Source organism: Mytilus trossulus, chromosome 2, assembly GCF_036588685.1.
Source record: "Mytilus trossulus isolate FHL-02 chromosome 2, PNRI_Mtr1.1.1.hap1, whole genome shotgun sequence".
NCBI classification, from domain to species: Eukaryota; Metazoa; Mollusca; class Bivalvia; order Mytilida; family Mytilidae; genus Mytilus; species Mytilus trossulus.
In genome coordinates this window covers 18,796,161-18,823,724 of record NC_086374.1, presented here as the reverse complement: position 1 = coordinate 18,823,724, position 27,564 = coordinate 18,796,161, and the positions used below count along the sequence as shown (strand labels likewise).

Sequence of the window (27,564 nt, the reverse complement as noted above, 5' to 3'; positions counted from 1 at the left end):
AAAACTTTGTAATCGTTGTGTGGCGTTTGTAATCGTTTGCTAAACGCTACAAAAGTAGAAACACATACATCGTTTAATCAGTTTACTGACCCTGTTTGACTTTTCAATAATGTTTTTTTTTATTCAAATGCGGTTCCTCCAATCAACATACGTAATACACATCACGACTTTACACCATGGGTCCGTTTCAAAAGTTCCCAACTTTTGACTTGATTTGACTTGATTCTTTTATATTTGTCGTCAGTTTATATGCTATGATAGGCACTTTGGTGAATAATTCGCGTTGTTTTCAATTTTTCACAGCATTGTTTGTCTTTTTGCAGATTGTTCCAAATGAATGTTTGTTTTAAGCGGAAAAAGCACGTGCAGATATTTGATTTAAGGTTGAAATAAGAAACAAATGTAGCGTTTGTACTAAAAAACGACTAACGACAAACTGTAGACACATTTTTAGGGAGTGCATAGTTTGTCAAAGTTTATGTAAATTTTGCAAACGTATATAAGAAACAAATTATAAAAACATGTGCGCTCGTACCCCTTTGCATCGTTTGTGTGAGTAAAAAATGCACTCTTAAACGAGGTAGTGAATAGGTGATAGTTTTTTTCAGAATAAATATTATAAAAAGTCTTTAAAAATAATTCGTAATAAAAAAACTTGCATTATAGTTTTGGTATTAACAGAAGATGACAGCGATGCAACGTAATTTACAGAGTGATTAGTCATCTTGACTTATAGGTAATAGTTATTCATTTTATATATATATATATATAATGCTTGTTGGAATACTGACTATATTGACTATCTGAAAATCTAATTCTGACATAAATACGTGATTTTTGTAAGAAACTAGGTATCATATAATATATATGTTACAGTGAATTTGTATATCAGTGATTATGCAGAATCCCGGAAATTTTCAGGGATTATGTAGAATCAATGGCTAGTTTAGGGATTATATATAATCACTAAAATTTTCAGGGATTATGTATAATCACTAGAAAAAAAACACTATGGATTATACATAATAACTGAAATGAAAAAGTAGTTGATTTATACAGAAAAATCAATAAAAGTCAAATAATTTATTCTATAAAATCATATTAAAACATCATTATAAACATAAAAACAATATATTAAAATGTTCAACACAATATATTAAGATAATATGCTTCACATCTGTTTCTATCACAATATCCACATTAAAAAAAAAACCTTCTCACATGGAATCAAATTTTTCGACACGCCTAAGAAAAATAAAGTGTTCAGTAACTCCATCTGAAGGAATCCCGAAAAAGGGAATAAGCAACCTCAGACCTGTTCAAGCAAAATACTAGCTTTGGCAATACTACAAACAAACCATACCACTAAACAGATGTTTCATAATCTTCTTTACCACCAAAAACAAGCTTTGTGGACTTACAAATAGAACATGATTATCCATTTGACGCTGGCTTTTAATCTTATAACTAATTTTGAAATCTTCAACTTTATCTCCAACCCCTGTGTGGGTTATATCTTTAAGATTATCTTTTGTGTTTAAAAGCAAAATTATTTCATCTGGCAAAGAATATCAAAATTAAAAATGATAATTTGTCTATATTACTTTTTTTTTTAACAAACAAAGGATCCTTACATTATTGATTATCCCTGAAATCATATTAGAAAATATGTAGGATAATTATTAAAATGTTCAGTGATTATGTAAAATTACTGGTCATTTTCAGGGATTACATATAATTACTAATGATTTCAGTGATTCTTCATATTCCCTGTAACAAATACATCTTCTTATCAATTCAGAAAAAGTAAAATAAAGCTAGTTGGGGATTTCATATAATTATATATAAATTAACATAGAACATGAATCAATCAATTGGCATAGCAACATATACATAGTTTTATAGAGTGGTGCAGGTAGCTGAAAAAAATCACATATGTCCAAATATATATACATTCATATAGATATAGCCCAACCATACATTATTTACTTGATTTGTATACATCATACATTTGTACAATAATATATAATTCGAGTGTTTAATGTGCCTTAAAGGTATATGTATTATATCAAATAATTTTATGTGTTTTAAAAATATTCATAGATCTACATAGTTTATTTATATATAGATCTATGGGATGCATATCAGGAGTAAACCCATTATCTATTGCCATACATAAATTTAATTTAGGGGGAAGACCTTCTATAATCAAAACCTTTCAATGTCTTAACCTGTTTGGTCATCGAACCATGATCATATAGTGATTCACCTTTACCTGTATTTGATATGCGTGCTATTTATTTAAACGTAAACAAGTTATAGTATTTCCTGATTCAGATAGTTGTGATTTATGAGACTTTCGTAAAAGATATATGCATTCATACCGTATAATATACTATGAGCTTTCACCTTTAATGCATTAATTAAGGCACATTTAGTGAGCAATTAGTGATTACAACAAATATGATGCTTACTATCTTTATAGTAAATAGTATTACTATCGGTAAGTCAATATTCACAAAAATACAACTCTTTATGTTTGATACCACGGGAAAACACACAAAAATACACTTATGCATAATAGATAAAGAATTTGAAATGCACTATTTATTATTTTGCGGAATTTATATTTAGATATGTCAACTAAATAAATAAAATATCATACTTAAATTAGTTTTGAATTTGAGTTAATTCCCTTTGAATAATAAACATTGATTTCTTAACGTGCAAGAACGTCGAATTGGTCTTAGTTTGGGTTGTAATAAAATGTTATTTTTTTTTGCTTCTGGTGTGTAATAATGTAACGGCTTTTTTTTCTATCTCCCGTTCCATTATTTTAGATATATATTTTTTTTGTAATATGCTTCCTGTCAATGGACGTTTAAGCAATAAAATTTTATGATCTTTTATTGATCATTTCATGTTTAGAATATGTATAACTTAATAGATAGAGATATCACAGCGAAAATGGCTGAACGTACTATTATACAGAACGAAAGAAACATAAGTTGTAAAACGACGGTTGTTTCGAATGAATAAATGGAACCAATGTCAATTCTATTTCCACGTTAACAAAAAAATGAAGACATCCGGCGTTGTTAATATGATAAGCGTACGTGGGCGTGAGCTAGATATATGCAGTTTTGATTTTGAAAGCTTTGCAAAGTTGCAATCGAGTTACTTGCGTGAAAAAGATGCTCACAGACGTATTGTCGTAATGCCACCTGATAACTTAACTAAAACATTACAAAGTATTTTTAATGCCTCTTTTTTTGCAAAGTTTGTAGTTTACTATGTATCGTATTGTGAACTTGCGTTATCTTTTCGCCATATATTTTTCCTTTTTTTCTTAGTTTCGTCTAAAGACGATTTTGTATAGTTAAGACGAACGTTGATCAGCAATTAACAGCCTTTCAATGAGCTATATTTTATTTAAAAAACACGCAATCATACAAAAATATATGGGTCAATAGTAATAGTAATACCGACTTATTCTTTCATTATTTACTGGTTATTTACTGGTTAAAAGAGTCTGGGCCAGACAATGCATTAATAACTTCTGTGATTGACCTTACAGGACTGGTCCCAGGCCTTTATATTATTTATCTCCATCAGGAACGCTCTCAGTAAAAATATTTGATAAAAAAAGAGAAAAAATGAAAAGCTATAGTATATGACCATGATGACCAACATCAACTTATAAAATAGACAAATCCGTGAAATAAAAACTTTGCATGAGGGGGTTGAAAGGTTAGTTTCTTTATAATTTCAAAATTCTTAAATAGAGACATTTAGAAATGATTATTATAAATTATGCCAGTATCAAATACTTAGTCATTTGTAGACGAAACGCGTCTGGTGTAAATACAAAATTTAATCCTGGTATCTATGATGAGTTTATGAACTACTGAGCTGATGATACCCACGGGGACTGATATTCCATCAGCAGAGATCCCGACCCAGTGATATGACGATCAACCAAAAAAAAACATTCATGTTACAAAGTGAGCTTTTAATAGAAAATAAATATTCAACCTTTCATTTCAAGAAATTTGTAAAAAAATAAATACATCAACCCCGGGGCCTTTTTAATTGTCCTATTGTACTAAGTGTTCTTCGTTTATTTGTTTTGCATTTCTGTCACATTATATTGTCATATTAACGGCTGTCTTTTAACATTGCCATAAAAGCGAAAGGTTTGGATAGCAATAAAACCAGATTCAACCCATCATGTGTTTTCAAGTGTCATTTCGCATGTTTATCAAGTCAAAAATATTGCTGTTGTTATTAAATAGTTTGTTTCTATGTAATGTTTGCATTTGTTTTTGTAACAGTTTAATATTTCTGTTCTTACGTTATTTCCCTCTTATAATTGATTCAATTCCCTCGGATTTGGTTTGTGAACCAGATCCAATTAATCGATTGATGATTATTGAACAGCGGTGTAGTACTGTGGCCTTTATATATGTAGGACTCAAATCTATGGCGGGTTCCAAATCTATGGCAGATTCCTAATCTATGGCAAATGTGACGTTACAAAAGCCAAACAACTCAAATCTATGGCAGATATTTTTCATAACGTCACAATTAAATAACGCCATATTACATCGTCGCCGCTAACGATGGCGGAACCCATTGATTTGAACACAATTCCAAATGAAGGTATTTCTTTCGAAAACAATTTAAGGATGGTTTATAATGGTCATCCTTATCCGAAAGAGAGGCAAATGTGCTGTACCTGCCGAAAGCTAGTGATGAATAATGACACTGCGGCTGTTTTGAGTACCGGATATTTAAGAAAAAGGAGTAATAATAAAAAGTTTAAAGCTGGAAAAGTTGATAAAGTGAAAGATCAAATAACCAGATACCTTTTTGATTTAAATTGTCACCAAAAGATAAAAAAAAATAGTATTAACGATGAAATAACATTATGTGAAAATTTAAACTGTTCAATTTTCTTTTTCTTTTTGATAAAAAATGGCCTTCTGATTTTTATTAAAGGACTTACTAGCTGGTTTAAATAATGGGATAAACACAGTGGCGGATTCAAATGGGGGGGGGGGGGGGGGGGGGGGGCATCATTTCTATCTTTCAGGTTTGAATTCATAATTTACGAAATTGTTTGGTTGACCATTATGGAAAATAATGTTTATTTAACAAATGTTTAAAGACATGATCCCGTTGTCGTATAGTTCCATTTGTTTAAGACAAGTAATTTGTCGTATATGTACTGCAGTGTTTTCCATTTGCACAGCATTTGTCATAGATTTGGACACAGCAAAAATCCGCCATAGATAAGGAAATAACAAAACTTGCAATAGATAAGAAAATAAAAAAACTTGCCATAGATTAGGAAATAACAAAACTTGCCATAGATTAGGTATGGCATGACGTCATATTTACCATAGATTAGGAATCTGCCATAGATTTAGAACCCACCATAGATTTGAGTCATACATATATTCAAGGCAACAAAAGAAACGATACACGACTTCTTCAAGATGAAGTTTTCATAATAAAAGACCAATATTGAAGATGGTAATACCGAATGACCACGGAACTATAAATCTGTTTACATTTTTTTTAACAAGAAACGGACTATTTCATAACAACAAACCAAACTGAGTGGGTTGCAGAATAGTTATCAAAGGTACCAGGATTATAATTAAGTACGCCAGTAAGTACGCCAGACGCGCGTTTCGTCTTCATAAGACTCATAAGTGACGCTCATTTCAAAACAATTATAAAGCCAAACAAGTACAAAGTTGAAGAGCATTATGATCCAAAATTCCCAAAAATTATGCAAAATACGGCTAATGTTATCTATGCCTAGGATAAGAAAATCCTTAGTTTTTTTAAAAAAATTCAAAGTTTTGTAAACAGGAAATTTATAAAAATGACCACACTATTGATATTAATGTCAACACCGAAGTGTTTACATCTGGGCTGGTGATACCTCGGGGACGAAACGTTCACCAGCAGTGGCATCGACCCAGTGGTGTAAATAGTTATCAAAGGTACTAGGATTATACTTTGGTACGCAAGACGCGCGTTTCGACTCCATAAGACTCATCAGTAATGCTCATATCAAAGAATTTATACCCGCAATAACATCAATTGTATCAAGCTCTTGTATGATACGAGAAGAACGAGTAAAACAACGTTCTCATGCATACGAGAACGTTTCTGTTTAAACGGTGCCTAAAATTAGCGTAAGAGTCATTTGAGCTCCCTTCGTTAGCAATTTCGCTAAGTAATAATTTATATGACAAGACGGATTAATCACCACACTTTTCGTTGCTTTTCCATAGATAGGATGAATTATAGTATTGAATGTAAAACCGAGTTAAGCAACTCTTTTATACATTTGATTGTCAATCTTCAACTCTTTAAATAAATAATCGTTTAATTAAAACAATTTAATACTTCTTTCGTTACAGGTTCATATGCAAATTTATTTCCACTGACTGGAGACGAAATCCGAGAAAAATCATTTGAGGTGAAACTTCCTTCCAGTTTGACGTTTCCTTTCACGGATACATTGTATAACAAATTATATGTGAGTTCATTTAAAAAGATATGAAAAATAATATGTTCGCTTCAATTTTTACTTAAATTCTCTGTTAACAAAATAATTGTTTAAGGATATTCGCCTGTCATGTTTTGGGATTTTTGTCGGTTTTTCGGAATCGTCGGTGTTATCAATTTGAATGCCTTAACAATTTTGCTCATTAAACAAAATTATTCTGTTTATAAATACTTTACATGTATAATTATAAGCCATCTGTAAAAGTCTTATACAATCTTTGGTTGTTGTTTTTTTAAAGATTTTGAGAACTTTAACTTGTCAATGATAAAAGCTATGAAAAGTCAAGAGAGAACATTTTCCCGCCGAAATTTTAATAGCTACTTTCTTGAAAACAAACACATAGACCTATATATTTTGGGGCTGTTTTTGTTCCTTTATTTAACCCCTATCAATATATACAAGTGTTATGAAAAGCTTGTTATTTTTAAAAATAAGTACCGAACTTCCTTAAGATGGTATAGGTGTCTTTCGCCATCTTGGATGAACAGAAAATCTAAGGTCCAAATTTTCGATTAAGTTACCAATTTTTGATACAGGAATGCAGATAATTAATGAGAATTCGCGTTTAAAAGAACAAATCTATTAGATTATAGCTTATAAGTGTTAATATTTTTGCAAGTGTAGATTATTTTTGCTTGTTTTCTAATATTTTTAAATTGTCATTTGAAGGAGATGTAACTCTGAAATAGTGTATTTTCTAATGGAATCTCCACGGAATGTTGCTATTTTGTTTTTTAGCCGAAAAAAACGCAAGGTGACCCTAACTTTTCTTTTGATATTCTCAAAGCATTTGCTAAATGCTATCTTCTCGTATATTATTTTCCAATTCTATCGTTCAATTTAGCTTCTAATCACATAATGATGTTTTTCCTGTATAATCCATACACAATGAATCATTTTGTCAAAACCTGTAGCTTAAGAAAATGAACGGTGACATATCATTTTTATTATATTTATTTATTACATTGATCAATATGTACTACATTTTGGCAAAGTATTAACACATTCTATCATTTTTAATTTAGACTCCCATACCACCTTAAAGTATGACTAAAAAAAATTTTTCTGAGCAATATTTTTCTAAATTCTCTTCATTACATAGTTGATAAATTTTCTCTTTAAAATAATCGAACATTGTACAGGATTTTTTTGAAATAAAATAACACCTTGTTAATTTAAATATTCGTAGTCTAACAATCGAATTGTAAACATTTGTGGATGACTATTGATATGAGCTTTTGTCTTGACAGATTTTGAAAGATGGTATGATTGGATTTCATCCAAATGTTGCTTTTAGTGCAAAGTTGTATTCCTCCAGCTTAAGCAGGAAAGATCCAGCGTTTATAGCCCCTTACCATTATAATGGATATGACAATCCGGGTGAAGCCCGTCCAAGTTGTTCAGGTCCAGGAAAAATACTTTACAGGAGTGGTGCAGGTGAATCCCCTTCTCAAATTCCAGTAGATGAGGTAACGGCATACAACAAGCTCGTACAAAAATCTTTCGTCGGAATGAAACAATTTACAGCAAAATGGACGTTAATGGTTACATGGGAAAACGTTTACAAAGCTCAAGACGACAGTAGCTGGTCTGACTGTCAGGTATAAAATACAATTTACGTTATTCAGCATGTTACATATATATACTATATATAAATCATATTTCAAATAATTTCAATTAAAACGTTATTTTCATATTAAGTTTTTTTTTGTCATATCCGAAGAACAATTAGAATAAATATCATACGTTGATATTCATTTTGCAGACTTTTTATGCCAAGTCTTTTCTTGTTTGCGAATTCTTTGAATAGTTTCTATGTAATGCCTGAAATTGAAAAGGAATGACGTGAGTCCTTTCTGGAAATATAAATATAAGAGAAACGTGTTATGATTGGCTCCCACACTCGTTTGATAAGTCACTATTTGTGTTTAGGACCTTTATTGACCACCAACCATAAAAAAATAAGTTTTCAACAAAAATATAATCAATCGTTTTAGTATTTTAACGTACTAATTGATTTAGTGTATTCCTTCCTGGCTCTTTACTCAATATCTTTTGCTACAAGTTCTTTTTGATAATGTAATGAAAACAAATTAGAAGGAAATTATTTTTCTTATTTTAAAATAATTTGACTTTTAAATGTACATTAAGAAAAACAATTGTTGCTAACAATTAAACGAACTGAAATGTAACCAGTTTTAATCCACCGTTTTCTACATAAGACAATGCTTGTACCAAGTCAAGAATATAACAGCTTTTATCCATTTATTTATGATTTGTTTTTGTTCTTTCACTTTTTAATAGTATTTTGTAATTTCTCAAAGTTTTTTTGCATGTGTTTCATGCGTTTTAATGTTAGTTTTCACTTCAAATTTATCAAAAGATTTTGGTTGTTGCTGTCCGTCCAGTATAAACTATTTCATATATATTGAAGACGATGACAAATTGACAATATAATCATTTGGTAGATTTGCAGCCAATAAAGATGAAAGGCGGGTAATTGCCATTGAAAAGGATAGTAGTGATAATACTGATGGTTATATATCTCTTCTCATTTTTATGACTTAATCATTTAGTTTCCAAATTATTGATTGGAGCATTACTGATTATCCATGCAATTATAACATTTTTTACGAAATGTTGATACATTAAACTCCTGTAAAAATCCTCCCTCATTTCACGTATAAAATATTCTCATTGGAACAGGCAATGGTAAAGCATTTTTTTAAAACTTTATTTGAAGAAGCTATGGTCACTTGATAGTATTTATGCATCCATAAACGTAAGGATGGTATGTAGGGCGAACGATACCAGAGGGAAATTCTAACTTATAAATCGTAAATAAACCTAAAATGTACAGCGCTAGGTCTAAAAAAGACAAAAACAGACAGACAGACAATAGTACATAAAACACAACATAGAAACATTAAGACTTAAGACTATGCAACACGAACCCTACCAAAAACTGTGGGTGAAGATGCACCAGTTATTTCAAAGTATAATATTCCGATCCCACTGTAGAAATGAACTTATACAGTGATTAAAATTTACCTAAAATAGGTAAATGAATGACATCCAGTCAACTGGTAACTAAGGTATATACAGAAACTCTTCTATATCGCCAAATACTTCAAGCATTTAATGATTGATTGATTGGTTGTATTTTGTTCAATGCCACGTTTTAAATATTTCATACATATTCAAATATTAAATAAATTAACAATTAATTTCATGTATGTAATGGAAAGACGGTCGACTTAGTGGGGAGAGAAGGAAATTCGGACTGATAATTCAAAAATACGTAAGTTAGGTTAGGACGTTTTCTACCGGCACTAATGGAACACACAAAGAATTGTAGCGAGGATTATTTAGCGTGCTGAGAGTGCCAATAGAATAAATTAAGTGACCACATTTCCACCGGTCTTGTTTATATACCCCATGCAGCCAAACTCCAGATCAGCAAGGGTCTATATATCGCATGCAATTATGGGTATTTATACTTAAAGGTTGAACTTGTGCTTTTTGTATTAACTTATAGTGCATTTAATGTTTCAGACGTATACATTTCAAGTTCTATTACTGACAGACGGTATATCAAGTTTTGCTATGTTTAACTATCCGAGTGTTAGTGTGGATGAAAGTCATTTATCTTCAAATTTTATTCAGGTATGTTTAAATAAAATTTAGGGAACACATACTGTGGATTCATTAATATTCGTCAAACAAATTTTCGTGGATATCGTGGATATAGTAGAATCAAAAATGTTTGTAAGGAATGTACGCAGACCTTACCAAAATCACAAAATTAGATGTCCACGAAAGTTTTCCTCAAACTACAAAAAATGGTATGAACGAAAATAAACGAGCCCACAGTATGTCCTATATATGTATAGATTATCGGGGTTTCTACACATTGATATAGTAAAATATCAGCCACGAGCCACAATGTGAACCTTTTTGGCGAGTGAGCGAGTGTTTTGTTTTTGCCTTTCGTCAAGTGTCAAATAGTTCTTTATATTTAGGACGACAAAAATTTACAGTAAATCAAATCGGTAAATTCTTTAACGCAAGTCATTCGAGATGAATGGTGATAAATCAAAAAGTTCAACTGAACAAAATGGCATGCAAGTTACTATTGGTTATATAGTTTGTGTTAAAGTCTTAATCATCCTTGGATTTCAGATGTTTGTCTGTGTAAATTAAGAAAAATTCTTAGTAAGCACGACATCTACAAAGGATTATTTCCATTAGAATAGAAATGGATTTTTTTAACAAGTCTATTTAAGCAAATCTACAGACACAACCAATGGTTCTTGTAAGGGTTCTTAAACGTTCAAAGTATATGAGTGAATCTCTAACCTAATAAATCTGATTTTACAGCTTCCGTTAATGTTGGAAAAATAATACTTCATAAGAATTTTAATTGTTTGACATTTTAAATTTATTTCAAGGTTATATCGTTTATAAAGTTTATGTAGGTTCTTTCCAGACTGAAATACATTTGGTTCATTTGTAGACTGGTTTCAATGCAGGCGATGGAAGAGGGTTTACGCCCGCAAAAATAAATTTGTCTAAAAGATTTTTCTATAAGGTAGACAAAAGAGACATTGTTCAAGGCGGCTGCACAGACGAGGGTAAAGGTAATTATATTTCTACATTCAAAAGATAATTTAGGGGAATCATATACTGGAGACTTACTTCACAAAGTTTAATAAAGGTAATATTTTCTTTACATATATAAAAAAAAAACACGTTATAGCTGTTAACTAATTATTTCCCTCTTTTCTCAAAAATAATATTCTGTTCCAGTAGTTTTGAGCCTAATAAATTTAACGACAATAATTTACTGAACTAAATGTTCATTTTGACAATTTATATTGAATAAATTTAAAAAGTTCAGAACGTTGTGCATACACACATCTACAACGAACCGGACACTCGACCTTTTGGTTATTTTTTTGGTTATTTTATGAATTTGCCATGCGTTAATCGAAGTTTAATTTATACCACTTGCACATTAACTAGATATTATAAAATATCAATAAATGAGAAACCATTCATATAGATTAATGAAAAATATATCACATTGTGAGCTGATACATATATTATTAGGAACAATCAGCATCCATCCCGAAACAGTTAGCATGTTTGGTGGACAGATGGTTGAAATCTTGGGACCATGTATACCACCTGAAATCAAAGTTATCAAATGCAGATTTGGAAAAAATGATAATTTTGTGACATATGGATTCAAAGTTGATGCAGAGAGAGTTAAATGCTCGGTGCCTTTTTTAACGTTTAAAGGATGGACCACAATAGAACTTGCTTTAGGTTTTAATCAGTACATGTATTCGACGAAAATATTTGTTGGTAAGATTAATCATCCCTAAAGTTAAAGTATTAGGCCTTTCCAAATACTGGTTATGTTTTTATTTCATAAACATCAATGTTTTCTAAGGAAAGCATATTAAATAACTATCATCACTCAATGATAATTTATGTAAATTAGTTTTTACTTCAGTTTGGTACATTGAAATATTCTTCTAATCAAAATATTTGACAATCAAGATTTCAAAATACACAACTACCCCCTCATCATTACTTCAATATTATTTAAAGTAAATTGGTATATTGCACAGCAATTGAGGATACTGAAAATAAAAGACTGGGTCTTCCATATCTTGGGAAACATTCTGGATGGAATGAAACAGATACGAGAAAGTTAACAGTCACTTGGGATAGTACCAAATTAACGTATGACATAAACGCAAAGGTCAAGATTGAATTGATTGGATATAGAGAAACTGACACCGAGGTAAACGATTTTATAACTTATAGATATATATGCATTTGATCTGAAGTTATGTTCAATCTGAACACATCAACACAAATGAGGAGATGTTGTATGATTGACCAAAATACTCATATCCACAAGAGACTTAATTATGCGGGTGTAAAAGAAAGTAAAATACAAAAATACTGAACTCCGAGGAATATACAAAAGGGAAAGTCTCTAATCAAATGTAAAAAAAAACCCCACATCAAACGAATGGATAACAAATGTTATTTTTTTGATTTAGTACAGTCATGTAAACACCTATGTTTTTCATATACAAAAGAAGATGTGGTATAATGACCAATGAGACAACCCTTCGCAAGAACCCAAATAACACAGAAAGTAACAACTGTAAGTCGCCGTTCGGCTTTGAACAAAGCCCATACCGCATAGTCAGCTTAAAAAGGCCTAGAAATCACATATGTAAAACAGGTCAAACGAGAAAACTAACGGCCCAATTTATGTACAAAAATAATCGGAAAATAATGTGTTACTCGTATCGTACAGTACAAAATAAGGATATATAATACGGTTGCCAACGATGCAACGATCAATGAAAGACCAAACAATGTATATATAAGCAATGCATTAACGTCAACAAACATAAAAACCCATTACATATAGTTTTAAAATGTCGGGCTTGAAAAATATGTTAAACAATTCAAACAAGAAAATCTACGATCTAATTTTTGTATCTGCAGTAATTGAAAAATAGATATGATAGACAGAAACACGCAGAATTCGCAAGCTGACAGTGTCCTGTTTTAGAACTATAAAAACCTTGTCATGAAAAATGTTAACAAAATCTAGCGTAAATGTAAGACCTTATTTTTATAGAAAAAAAAGAAGACATGCAACAACTGTTCTTGTTCACTTATTTTATGTTTTATTGTAGATACAACAACCAACATTATTAGAAATCGGTGAAACACAAGCAACAGCAAATACTCTAACTTTTGATACTGACAAAAAGTTATGTGTTAGTACATTTTGTACGGACTATGAAATCGGCTTTGTCAAAGTTGAACTGATGGACCAAACACAAGCGAACAGTTATAGGTATAAATAGTTCATAGCTTTTTTTAAATACCATTTAAGAGAAAATAATAAGCAAACACAAGGGGCCACTTATATGTATAAATAGTGCATTGCTGTATTAAAATAACATTCAAGAGGAAACTCTAAATTGTCTTCCATTTGTTAACGATAATGAGGAATTCCCTCCAAACCCAATAATTCCATGTTATATTTTCAGGTATCAAATTGCTGACGTAATGCTGGGATATTACGTCAATATAGCAATGGCTAGTCAGTTTGGAAAAGATTGGCCAAATATGAAATGCAAACAATGGTACAACAATGAAAAGATAAATGTTGCATGGGTTAAAGGATTATTGTCATGTCCTTGCACTCTCACACAAGCTTTTGGTGATATAGGGCGCTGGAAATCTGACGACGGGTGTGATATTGATAGCGGCAGTAGCTGTATTTATCACAAAGGAGCTGTTCACTGTGTTAGAACTACAGAATCAACGTAAGTGTTGAAACCTGTTCACACAAACTAGAGGCTCCAAAGAGCCTGTGTCGCTCACCTTGGTCTATGTGAATATTAAACAAAGGAAGCAGATGGATTCATGACAAAATTGTGTTTTGGTGATGGTGATGTGTTTGTAAATCTTACTTTACTAGTCTTGCTGCTTACATTTATCTCTATCTATAATGAACTTGGCCCAGTAGTTTCAGTGGAAAATGTTAATAAAAATTTACAAATTTTATGAAAATTGTTAAAAATTGACTATAAAGGACAATAACTCCTTAGGGGGTCAATTGACAATTTCCGTCGTGTTGACTTATTTGTAAATCTTACTTTGCTGAACATAATTGCTGTTTACAGTTTATCTCTATCTATAATAAAATTTAAGATAATAACCAAAAACAGCAAAATTTCCTTAAAATTACCGATTCAGGGGCAGCAACCCAACAATGGGTTGACCGATTCATCTGAAAATTATAGGGCAGATAGATCTTGATCTGATTAATAATTTAACCCCGTGTTGGATTTGCTCTAAATGCTTTGGTTTTTGAGTTATAAGCCAAAAACTGCATTTTACCCCTATGTTCTATTTTTAGCTGTGGCGGCCATCTTGATTTGATAGTCGGGTCACCGGACACATTTTTAAAACAAGATACCCCAAAGATGATGATTGCCAAGTCTGGATTAATTTGGCCCAGTAGTTTCAGAGGAGAAGATTTTTGTAAAAGATAACTAAGATTTACGAAAAATGGTTAAAAATTGACTATAAAGGGCAATAACTCCTAAACAGGTCAACTGACCATTTCGGTCATGTTGACTTATTTGTAAATCCTACTTTACTAAACATTATTGCTGTTTACAGTTTATCTCTATCTATAATAATATTCAAGATAATAACCAAAAACTGCAAAATTTCCACAAAATTACCAATTCAGGGGCAGCAACCCAACAACGGGTTGACCGATTCATCTGAAAATTTCAGGGCAGATAGATCTTGACCTGATAAACATTTTTACCCCATGTCAGATTTCCTCTAAATGCTTTGGTTTTTGAGTTATAAGCCAAAAACTGCAGTTTACCCCTATGTTCTATTTTTTGCCGTGGCGGCCATCTTGGTTGGATGACTGGGTCACGCCACACATTTTTTAAACTATATACCCCAATGATGATTGTGGCCAAGTTTGGTTCAATTTGGCCCAGTAGTTTCAGAGGAGAAGATTTTTGTAAAAGATAACTAAGATTTACGAAAAATGGTTAAAAATTGACTATAAAGGGCAATAACTCCTAAACGGGTCAACTGACCATTTCGGTCATGTTGACTTATTTGTAAATCCTACTTTACTAAACATTATTGCTGTTTACAGTTTATCTCTATCTATAATAATATTCAAGATAACAACCAAAAACTGCATAATTTCCACAAAATTACCAATTCAGGGGCAGCAACCCAACAACGGGTTGACCGATTCATCAGAAAATTTCAGGGCAGATAGATCTTGACCTGATAAACATTTTTACCCCATGTCAGATTTCCTCTAAATGCTTTGGTTTTTGAGTTATTAGCCAAAAACTGCAGTTTACCCCTATGTTCTATTTTTAGCCGTGGCGGCCATCTTGGTTGGTTGACCGGGTCACGCCACACATTTTTTAAACTAGATACCCCAATGATGATTGTGGCCAAGTTTGGTTCAATTTGGCCCAGTAGTTTCAGAGGAGAAGATTTTTGTAAAAGTTAACGACGACGGACGACGACGGACGACGACGGACGACGGACGACGACGACGACGACGGACGCCGGACGCCAAGTGATGAGAAAAGCTCACTTGGCCCTTCGGGCCAGGTGAGCTAATAAAAAAATATAAATGCGTGCTCATGGTATTGAAGATGATATATAAATACTTAATTACTCAAAGCGCAGGTTAATTGAGAGAAATATGATATGATATAAGCAATCTACTTGTGGTTAGTCCCGTAATAAGACAGTATACACTATCCATTTGGTACGATTATGCTATTTAATTCTATGATATCGTACGCTTTGGAATGTTATAACAAATAAGAAGGTGTGGTTACGATTGATGATAAGACACCACCTATTCTATACCAACGGACGAGATCTATAACTCTATGACACCATACGTTATCCAACACAGAACACAACGACATCCAATATAGAAAAAACACCTGTAACGGTATTAATGTAAGCTGTCAACAGGCATGGCATGACAAAATTTGAAACATTTCAAATTAAAAAGTCAATGATCTGATTTATTCTCAGACAATTATGAAAAAAAAATATGACAGTTTGCATACAGCGACTTCTATTAAATTAACAGTTTCTGACTTATGTACGCCACATAATTTGGTCTTAATTGAATGAAAGTCTATAACTATCAATTTGAACAATGAATGACATAGCTATTTTTATGTATTCAAATGTAGCTAAGATGAGTTTTGTGTTAGTGATCACATGTGTTAATTATTTTTTTTATTAATTTTTATTTTCTTAGAATTGATGGTGCAGGTAACCAGTGTTGTTACGATGAAGATGGTAATTTGATGTTCAATGGAGACTCTTATCAAGGCAGTTCATCTGATCGTTCTAATCCTGCAGGGTTGTTTCCATACCAACGACCAAAGACTGTTCCCTCTGTATCACATATGTTGCAAGATGTATCTCCGTACTATTATTGTTGTCTATGGTCCAGTAACGAATACTGTAATATGTACACGGAACTAAGACCAACAATAGATTGCACTAAGTATATCCCAACAACTCCAGGTACTAACCTTTTAACTGTGATAATATATTAATATATTCTCATTTTATGTTTCTTTATAATCTGAATTTGGTATACATTTTATCTTCAACAAAAAAAAATCAATGGTTCCATTTGACTGAATTCATAAGAAACTTTTAGTCCCACTTTAATATACAAGAAAATAAAATCAAAGAACACATATCATCGATTTCTATAATTTTTCTCGAAATTTATAAATGATTAAATATTTCAAAAAGTATTCCTTTTTTCAATACAGGCATTATTTTTGGCCAAGGACATGTCAGAACGTTCGACGGTTCTTCTCATCGAATCTGTGCGAAAGGTGACTTTATTTTGATGACAATTAAAGCTCCAGAATTAGAAAAGGTTATAGTTCAGGGAAGATTTTCAGACAATGTTGTACATATAGATGGTAAGTACTAAGCTGACGAATTGTTAATTGGGACAATTGATATTGGGATTTTAGCCAAGACAGAAAGATAATAGTATTATAAGTGAAATAAATACCTTAATTATATAGAATTTGTTTGTGTACAACAGCGTGTAATATGTTTTCTTTCTTTTGTCTTTTTCTGATCTTTTGATGAAGTCTAAAAGAAAAAAAAAACTCATGTTATTTCAAATTTATAAAACTTTTAATCATTATATTTTAAAGGAAAACGAGTGTTTACAGTATTACATCCTTAGATACTTGCTTATTTTAAATTGCCCATGGTTATACCAAATTGTTATTCAAAAATCTTTCTAAAACCCTGTGTTGTTATTGTTGTAGGTATGTTGAATAACAGTTTTACCCTAACCAATCTTGGGGTAGAAGTCGGTGTTTTAGATACTGTGGAAATACGACTGAGGCCACCACTACTAGGACAACAGAAAAGTCATCTAGAAGTTGTTGTTAACAATAAGTACTTCTACTTCAATACTAGGTCAACCAGATGGCAGGATTTTGATAGTTAGTTTTCAGTACATTACACCGTATGAAAGTTTTAGGTTTTCAGCATGTAATAGGATAAATCTATTTTTTCGTTATATTTGTTGTCACATGCACTATAATGCAACTTGATTTTTCCTGGTTCATAATCTGATTTATATGGTGTGACAACCACAATATTCAACATAATCGTATTACATCACTCGGTTAACAACTTATCTTTGTGTAATATAACATTCAATCATAGGGATATTTAGGTTTACAAATGTTGAATTAATACAAAATATTTTAGTTGACGTGTTTTTGAAAACGTTTGTGATTATTTTCTGAAGATTTTAAAGAGAACCAACAAATTTAATAAATGATAAATTTTAGTAACTGCTTTTAATATTTGGTTGTCTAACAATATTGAAGCAGCATGAAATTTATAATTTCAATTTAGTATTATGTTTCGAATCATACAGAGATACGTTTTATAAGGTAAATTTATAGTCCTTCAATATTTTTGGAGCCAACATTTTATTCTCTTATACGATTCAACAAATGGAATCGATGTCAGCTGTTTGTTTTTCATTCTCTTAAATTTCGTGTTTGAATTGTTCTTTCAACTGTCTTGAGTCAATATGATGTGCTAGAAACAGTGATAGGCAGTCTCGTTTGGAATGTTTAAATAAGTTTAAATAAACCATTAGGCAGAAGTGTGCATACTGTGTACATGTAAAGAACTTCTGTTCTGAGGTGAGTCGTCTTTGTCTTTCTTATATCGGCGGATAGTAGACAATAACAGTAATGTACGGATAGTTAATAGTCATTTTCTTTGCATGTTTTATTGAGGTATATTCATTTGACCTTACAAGACATACCATACAATAATGTCTGGTTTTAAGTGAGATTTCACCTTCAAATTTTATAAATACAATGGAATTCGGAAAGACATTTTCACAGATCGATAATTTTACGAGCCGTCAAAATATGTTAATATCTCGGGTTTTTTTTTCAAAGTGCTGGTGTTTAGTATAAAAAGGACAATCAACAAAACAATTGTTCCAATGATAATCGTATTTAACATATATGTCCTACACTACCAAGTAAATATCGTGAGTAACGTTTTTGCTTTTACTTTTTATTCACTTGTTGCCTATATATTCTAATTCGTGTTGTTTATTCTTTGGTTTTCTATGTTGTGTCATGTGTACTATTGTTTGTCTGTTTGTCTAGCCATGGCGTTGTCAGTTAGTTTTAGATTTATGAGTTTGACTGTCCCTTTGGTATGTTTCGTCCCTCTTTTATAAGGTTTATGTATAATAAAGAACGATTTTAAATCAATTAAAAAACAAAAATAAAAAAATTCTTTGTTTGGTATAATATTAAAATTATGTTTTTGTAAAATTTAACCTCTTTAAAACATATGATACAACTACCGTTTGCTCAACAAAGGTTTCTAGAATTTATTTTATCAGATCAACACAATATCCTCAATTTGGAAAGTTTAACAATGTAAAATCATGCAAATCACAGACAGTACAAAGACCTTTACCACTAAAAATGATTGATTGACAAGTAACTTCATAAAATCGGAAGCACAATGGTCATTTTTGCTAAAAGAAAAATCAGAACTACAACGCAAAATATTAGCATTCTGGTTTAGAAACATTTATGCAATTTAGAGAACGATTCAGTCTATTTTCGAAAGTAAAATCCTAAGTTTTTGAATTCAAAACTGACTTATTTTAATTTATATTATTTATTTATTTATTTACAGAATTTTCTGTTATGAATACCAATCGTCTAAACCCCGAAGAACATAGCAATTTCACTATTATACTAAAAAATGGAATCGGAATCCAAGTTGCAACAAAAGATCATATAATGACAGCACTGTTTATGATTCCAGAGAAACTTAAGGTACCACAAAGTATTACCAGAAGCCAATAACAAGAAGGCTATGGCATAGGTTTTCTTAGAAAGCATACTGATACTATGATGAACTATGTTTTGAACTCGATTTAATTTAGAAGTGAAAAAAGTAATGTAATACAACATTTAGATATAAGCTATGAAATGAATGAACAATTTTCATTATGAGCCTCAGTTTGTAGTGGGGTTCGTGTAACTGTTGTATCCCTATTTGTAACATTTTTGCCCATTGTGTCCGTTTTGTTCACGCATCGTTTTCAAAATAATGAAATTTGATAAGACTGTCATACAAGTGCGAGGTTTAGCGCTGTTAAACCAGGTTCAATTCATCATTTTCGACATTTTAAAATGCCTGTACCAAGTCATGAATATGACAGTTGTTGTTCGTTCGTTTGATGTATTTTATCATTTGATTTTGCCATTTTGAATTTTGCTCGGAGTTTAGTATTTTTGTGATTTTACTATATACATGTAAGCTAAGATAAAACAATTATAAAAATATTTAAACTGGCAAATATGACGTTGGCTAAAAGATATACACCAAATAGCGTCAATATTGCATGATAAAAGAAGAAAGTGTTGTTCAACTTCAAACTTTCATATAGGGTACAAAATTGCATGATCGGAGGACCAAAATAAAAATATTTTTAATTTTTGAAATACTAGTGGTACATTAACAAAAAAGAAGCCATGCATGCTTAGATATAATATTCGATTGCTTGTACAATGTTTGCAGGGTTATGTGGATGGTTTACTTGGTGATTTCAACGGAAATCCGGAGGACGATCTTGGTGATGCTGCGAATGGTGCCAGCACCTTAGTAACTTATCAGATGTTTCAGTATAAATGTAAGTTCTAACCTTAGTGTATTTCAAGGATAAAATTGTAGTTGTTGTAAAATTCATCCCTTTAATTTTTATAAGCTGTTGCAAACTTGCTGTTTTGTCTTGTAGAACCTTTGAAACTTTTTTGAAAAAAAATAAAACAGAACAGATATCAATATCCATTTATAAAGGTAATCTGAAAGTTTGATTCAACCCAAATAAAGGCAACAGTAGTATACCGCTGTTCAAATGAGGAATAAATTACCAGCTTGACTTACTTGCGAGATCGACTTTATTTTTGTGTGTGCACATTCATGCTATGAAAGTTAGATTATCGATCAGTTTTCACAAAAAAAAATCAAACTTGCCTCCAGAGCTCATTCATTAAATTGATTGAATGATCCCTTTTGTCGAATTGTATATTGTTTTTAGTTTTGATTGTATTTGTTAATTTTACAACGAATAATGTCCCATGTACCTGCAAACATGAAGATGACGGCTCATTTCATACTTTCTGTATCTGGTAGAAGATCATGTATTATTTCAGAATGCTTGATGTCGTAGATTTGCAGCATAAAACAATTCATCAATATAGTTTGTTTTAAACAGCACTGTCATTTCGACAAAAATAATGTTGGATCGAATATCATGAATATAAGTTTTCCTTTCTTCATATTTCTAAACTTCCAAATGTGTCTATATTCTCATTATAAATTAGTTGGATTTTCAAATATTAGATTCGAGCGTTTCGGATAAATTAAAATCCAGAAAAACGCTTCTGATGCTTCTGATGTGTATGTTCCATTTACATTTTTAAGAGTGAAGATATTTCTAACGATTGTTTAGTGGTTAACAAAATCCGTTAGTTCTTAAAATTGTTATTCGTGCGATATTGCAGGGGCTGTTAACAACTCAATTCATTCCGTTATGAAAGTTAACATAGAACCGGCAATGAATGCTGCATCCTGTTCAGTTGAAGATAATATACCAGAGGCGATGTTTTGTGGAGGCAATCAACCATGTAATTTTGATTTTGCCTCGACTAGAACCCAAGATGCTGCAAAATCTACACTGTATATGTATGAACGAATGAACGAAATACGTAGCTTCATGAAGCCTGGTATGAATTATAATTCAAATCGATCTGTGTATAATTTTTGTAAACTTGATATGCAGAGAGATATATTCTTTCCTCCAAAAGAGAACCAGAAAATAAATATTGATAGGGATGTTTTTAACTCAACAAGGACACTGCATTTAAACAACTATTTGTTTGCTCACAATTTTGTAGTTTTGTATGATTCAAGTAGAAGGAAAATGATTCAAAATTGTAGATTCATGTTACCAAATTACTTTTCTTTTACAAATAAATTGTGTAACGACATCCAATGGGAAATTTAGAGTTAAAGTATAACCTCTCTTGCATACACTTGAAACTTGATATTTTGAATGTGTGTTTGAGTAAATACTGTCAAGTGTAAATGTTTCAAGAGAAAACGTACGGTAGCTAGCAACAAATATAAATAATTAAAAAACTTGGTCTTCCTAAAATTAAAACGGCAAGTTCATACGGCTATAAGTGCTATGTGTAAAATTGATTAAATTGTTTCTATGCGCATAAATTGATGAATTACCAAATTCCAATTATTTTTCAACTTGCTGTATTTTCTCTGGAATATGCCAATCAATCGTATATTTTTTGTAGCGAGATCAGAGAAGTTTAGGAAAAAACATCAAAGAATATATTTATATGCAGAAAATATTAGCATTTTCAAACATAACTTATCCCAATTTATACATTAAATGTAAATAATTTGAGGAGACTGCAAATACATAAGCAAATACAAGACGAGCTATTTTGAAATTAACAAAAAGAAGGAAATAATGGATAACCTACTATGGATATTTATCCATATGATTAAATGGTGTTGCAACAACACAGCAACTACACATATATTAAAAAATGCAGAAAAAATTAATCAGTTTTCAAACAGCACTGTTTCCAAATATTTTTTATATATATGTCGTTACCAGTATTTTATTTTTAACAGTTCAGTCCTGTGGGTTTCTCGACATCCCAGATGCTATAAAAAGTAGTAGGAATACTAATGTTGGAAGCACTGTGACCATAACAGGTTGTAAAACAGACAATGAACCAACTGAGCCTACTACATTTACATGTCGACTCTCTGGGGGAAATAGTTCCTCATGGAATCCAAAACCAACACCAGTTTGTTCAGGTAAGATTATGCGGTTTTGTTTGCTCATTCATTAGCTGTATAAATTGTGTGTGTTTTAGATGGTATTTGTCTTTACTCCTTCTATTTATTCTGTTACTATACATTGGGCAATAGGAAGCCAGCCTAAAATTATAGTGAACTCGGGTGCTCGAGATGTCTAACCTCTCCCTACTCTACAAGATGCTAATGATATAAACAATGGTCGATACACATTATATTTAGAGATGTCTCAATCTCAGAAAAATACAATGCAATAAGTGTAGGTTCATGACATAGATATTCAATAATACTCTGCATGGTGTTGTCCCAAGTAGCTTAATTTCATTACGTATTTTCATCATATATTAGATCTGCTTATCGTCTTTTTAAATTGTTAATATCTTCACATTACCATATCATTATCACTAGCTCCGCATTATGTTTACTGGAAGATTGTCAATATACAATTAAGTCCAATAGATAATATGTTTGTAGGAAATCTGTTTTATTCAACTGTGTTATTATTTTTCTGTATACATATCAATTGTCGGTCCTCAGAGATTATGATTATGAAACTTTTTTGTGTCGCAATATAGATGTTCTTAAATTATGAGTTTTAATTATTTGTTTGTTTCTGCAGAAACGGAGTCCGTAGTGAATTCAGATGTAATTATAGGTATAGTTATTGGTCTAGTTACAGTCATTCTGCTCGTCATTTTAGCCATAGTTTTTGTGAAGAGATTTATGACGACGAAAAAAAAGTATGTATATTTATCATTTTATATCTTCTACACTGCTTAAATAAGTGTTCCAAGATTGATAACCTTGAATGTATTTTGAATAGTTTTGTGCATTGATAAGTTATGTTATTATATTATCAATTAATTATCAAATCACAAAAACTCTTTTTTCCCCAGTACTAAAATTGGTCTACCGAACAAGACTATTTACCTGGTTTGCCATATCATTATTAAGCAACACGACGGTTGTCACATGTGGAACGGGATCTGCTTACCTTTGCAGAGCAACTGAGATCACTCCAAGTTTTTGGTAGGATTTGTGTTGCTTAAGTCGTTAGTTTTCTATGTTGTGTCTTGTGGACTATTCTTTGTCTTTTTGCCTCTTTCTTTTTTAGCCATGGCATTGTCAGTTTATTTTCTATCTATCAATGTGACTGACCCTCTGATATCTTAAAAAATATAACAATTTACAGATTAGAAAGTCGAATTAAGAAAACTAATTAAAAAGAAATTAAAAACAACAAATCACAAAACACATCAAAGAAAACCCCAAAGCAGAACACGAAAAACTAGAATGTTGGAGGAGTATTCACTTCCACTATATAGTGACATAAGTAAAATCAACTGGTGTGTAATGTTCGGGAGAAATTGTTGTCAGCGGTACCAGGATTATAATTTAGTACACCAGACGCGCGTTTCGTCTACATAAGACTCATCAGTGACGTTCTGATCAAAATAGTTATAAGGCCAAACAAATACAAAATTGACGCGCATTGAGGACCTAAAGTTCCAAAAAAAGTTGTGCCAAATACGGTAAAGGTGAAGTTTTTTGAAAAATTCAAAGTTTTGTAACAGGAAATTATTAAATAAAGACCATATAATTGATATTCATGTCAACACCGAAGTGCTGATAACTTAGCTGGTGATACCCTCGGGGACGAAACGTCCACCTGATGTGGCAACGACCCAGTGGTGTAAATAGTTATCAACGGTACTAGGACTATATTTTAGTACGCCAGATTCTCGTTTCTTCTACATAAAAAAACAACGAATTGTAAGTAATAGATATATGTGACATATATATTATGATGTATTGTAATATCATCTTCTGGATTTTTTCAGACATGACAAGTATAAGAGAGCATCAATGAATGAGAATTCAGCAAACGCAGAGCTATAAAGATTGACATGCTATAACTTATACACCTATCTTGTGTACTCAAGACCGTGTGAAGGTTGTGTGGGCCATTTAAAGCAATAAAAAATTGTTGTGAAAGTGCTTTTAAAAATATAGAGACAAAACTATGAACAATTATTAAATGGTGCCTTCGCCTTCAGTCAATATACTTCTTTCAGGTCAATATATCCTTGTATCGACCTCATACAAAGGCGATATTTGAATATTTTAATATGATAATAATGTATCCTTAACAATTTGCATTAGAATATAAAATGCATAAACTCGCATATTTTTAAAGAAAGAGGCATGAAGAAATGATTAACATCTATGCAATGAGTATTTTATGATAGGACTGATTTTACGATGATTATGTTGAAATAGAATTATAATGTTATTTTTAAAATATAATAGGGCAGATTTTTTACGATTTTTAAAAATATGCTTTGATTATAAAGTAACTTATAAATATGAGTGTTGTACTCGTTGTATGTTGTTGCTAGAGTTAAGGTTAAATTACGCTGGCAAATGGTACTATCAAAGTATTATGGATTAGGAGAAAAAGCTTGTAATATTTTATAATATATAATTACTATATTAACACACACGAGTAATTTAAATCAAATCAAACGAACCGCTCTCTTATGCTCGATTATTATTTCGCAAAGTTAGAATAAAAATTGCTCATGTTTATGCTATATTTCTAGTGCGCAAGGATTGATTTTCCTAACCAAAGGATAACAATCCAGAATTTAAACGCTAAGCATTTTTGAGAATTTTTATTAGATGCGTGAAACATTCAAAATATATGATCTTTAAAAAAAAAGATGTATTCGTAGCCATTACGAAACAAACAAAAATGATCCTTGAACGTTTTTTTTTTCTTTTTCTGAATTTCGCATTCGCGGATATTACTGAATGTTCTAACGGGGTTTTGATGACATTTCAATTTATTTTGCTCAACTTCAGTCAGATCAACCGAAGTCAGACCAACCTTACAACATTATTTGGAAAATAGTTTAAGAGAAATCGTTTTAAAATCTCAGGTACTATTAATATATTAACCTCATTTCCTCCTACTCTTTACAAATCAGTATTTCGCACCAAATATAGGGATATTGTGTGGTTTTTAAAATTTATAAAAGTACTACAATTGAATTAATAGACTACTCTTTCCAATGAAACCAATATCATATTGACGATTCTTATTCTGTTTATCAAGTACGCAAAATCCATGTTTCGACTGCTGACTCATTTGTGATGCTCGTACATGTATCATGACGATTGAACATCCAGATAAATAACTTATTTGGAAAGAATTGGAAACTACTCACTAAAAAAGTTGTTCCACATCATGTTTATGAATTAGGAGATGTGGTTTGAGTATTATTCACAAATATAGAATGTTAACAATTTAAAAACATATATTATGTTTGGGGTACATGAAACACTTTTTTCTCGATTTATTTAATTATTTGACAAACAGTAAATTGACAGAAAATTACGGTTTTGATAAAATTGCAGGCAAATATATGAGTGTAGGCTACTGGGATATAAGTACTCTTGGGGATGAAAAGAAAAATATTTCTGACGTAAATAATCATACATCCTTTACCAAGCTATCTTTAAACATGTTTAACTTATTTGAATTCGGATTTCACCACAACTGCTTACTTCACGAGGATTTCCGTGTTGTGAAATACCAGAGGGCATTTAAGTCATCATCGAATCAAAATTTGTTTTATGTTTACTTTAACAATATTATAAATAGCCAGTAGTAATTTGTAGGGTTTTCTGTTTAAGATTAATACTAATTTTACTTTGCATAATGACAATTCTTGTGCATTTATTCGCACAGAAAAAGAACATGGACTGCTTAAATAATGAGGATTTAAGTTTATGTGTTAAATAAAATAAAATAAAGAATATGTTTTAAACTATGCTTCAGTTCTTTTAGATGCAGCATCTGTTTCAAATGGATATTTAATGAAATACTCCACTTTTTTTTTTAAATAAATCTGTATAAAATATGTGTTTCTTTCAAATTTATTGCGAGGATTTGAATCTCTCAACTGGTAAGGCCAATATAATTTAACAAAAAACACACGAAACATTTTATTTTTGAAATTAGTACAAATGGTTTAACTGATTACTTTTTAAACAACGACTGTCAGGGTTAATAGTTATCAAAGGTACCAGGATTATAATTTAGTACGCCAGACGCGCGGTTTGTCTACATAAGACTCGTCAGTGACGCTCATATCATAATATTTATAAAGCCAAACATCTGTGGATACACCGAAGAAAACATAAACAAAAACAACAAAAAAAGCAAACAGAAAAGTATTACATTGTTGTGTTTTCTATGGTCGAGTTGTTGGCTTTTTGACACATTCCCCATTCCCATTCTCAATTTTATTACAAATGAAAACAAAACTAATTACCCTCAGAATGCTATCATAGTAGACAATTCATAAAAATACTTCGACAAACTGGAAAATTATTTAATGATGAATACGCGTTTTTAAGAGCAGCAATTATCTACTTCAAGAAGTAGCAATGTTTGCAGAACTTTCATTAAAATTTTTCGTCTCAAAAAAACAATAGTTGCATATAAATATTCATAAACATTAGGAAACACAAAACAATTATTTGAAAATAGTCAATTTCTAGATCCTGCACACACTATTGAATGATAATTCATTTTCATTTATACGACGTCTTATAACCCTATGAGCATGAGTAATACTTTGAAAATATCGAATCACAATTAAATATCCATATTCACATTTTCGAATGTAGTTTGACTGAATCATTTGCGTTAATATATAAATTATTCCATCATTGTAGGAAAACATAAAGTTTAGTTCAATTTTGTCAAAATAATCTAAAACCCACCGCTGATAATTTTTGACCTTCCAAGTGAACAACTTGACCTCAATGATTCCATATTCATGTGTGACATTCAGTCAAACTTAAGCTAGAAATTTGTTACGCATTATAATTCGTGTTTG

At 31.2% G+C, this 27,564-nt stretch overlaps 1 protein-coding gene across 1 annotated transcript; it reads left to right on the top strand.

The window, feature by feature from the left end:
* The first annotated feature begins 2,305 nt into the window (after positions 1-2,305).
* LOC134706672 (sushi domain-containing protein 2-like) lies at positions 2,306-26,562 on the top strand. Its single transcript, XM_063565814.1, has 18 exons — positions 2,306-2,503; positions 6,441-6,559; positions 7,840-8,190; positions 10,145-10,255; positions 11,106-11,229; positions 11,702-11,959; positions 12,229-12,404; positions 13,321-13,484; positions 13,681-13,959; positions 16,470-16,741; positions 16,999-17,154; positions 17,515-17,694; positions 19,436-19,578; positions 20,327-20,438; positions 21,313-21,534; positions 22,466-22,654; positions 23,274-23,394; positions 24,496-26,562. Exons 1-18 carry the CDS (start codon positions 2,464-2,466, stop codon positions 24,551-24,553), a joined length of 3,075 nt encoding a protein of 1,024 aa, XP_063421884.1. The 5' UTR covers positions 2,306-2,463; the 3' UTR covers positions 24,554-26,562.
* The last annotated feature ends 1,002 nt before the right edge of the window (positions 26,563-27,564 follow it).

Bases quoted from the DNA above. Each gene is read 5' to 3' on its own strand.
- LOC134706672 (XM_063565814.1), top strand. From the start codon at position 2,464: ATGATGCTTACTATCTTTATAGTAAATAGTATTACTATCG. The intron at 11,230-11,701 runs GTAATTATATTT...ATATATTATTAG, and splicing joins CTGCACAGACGAGGGTAAAG to GAACAATCAGCATCCATCCC. The intron at 13,485-13,680 runs GTATAAATAGTT...TTATATTTTCAG, and splicing joins ACACAAGCGAACAGTTATAG to GTATCAAATTGCTGACGTAA.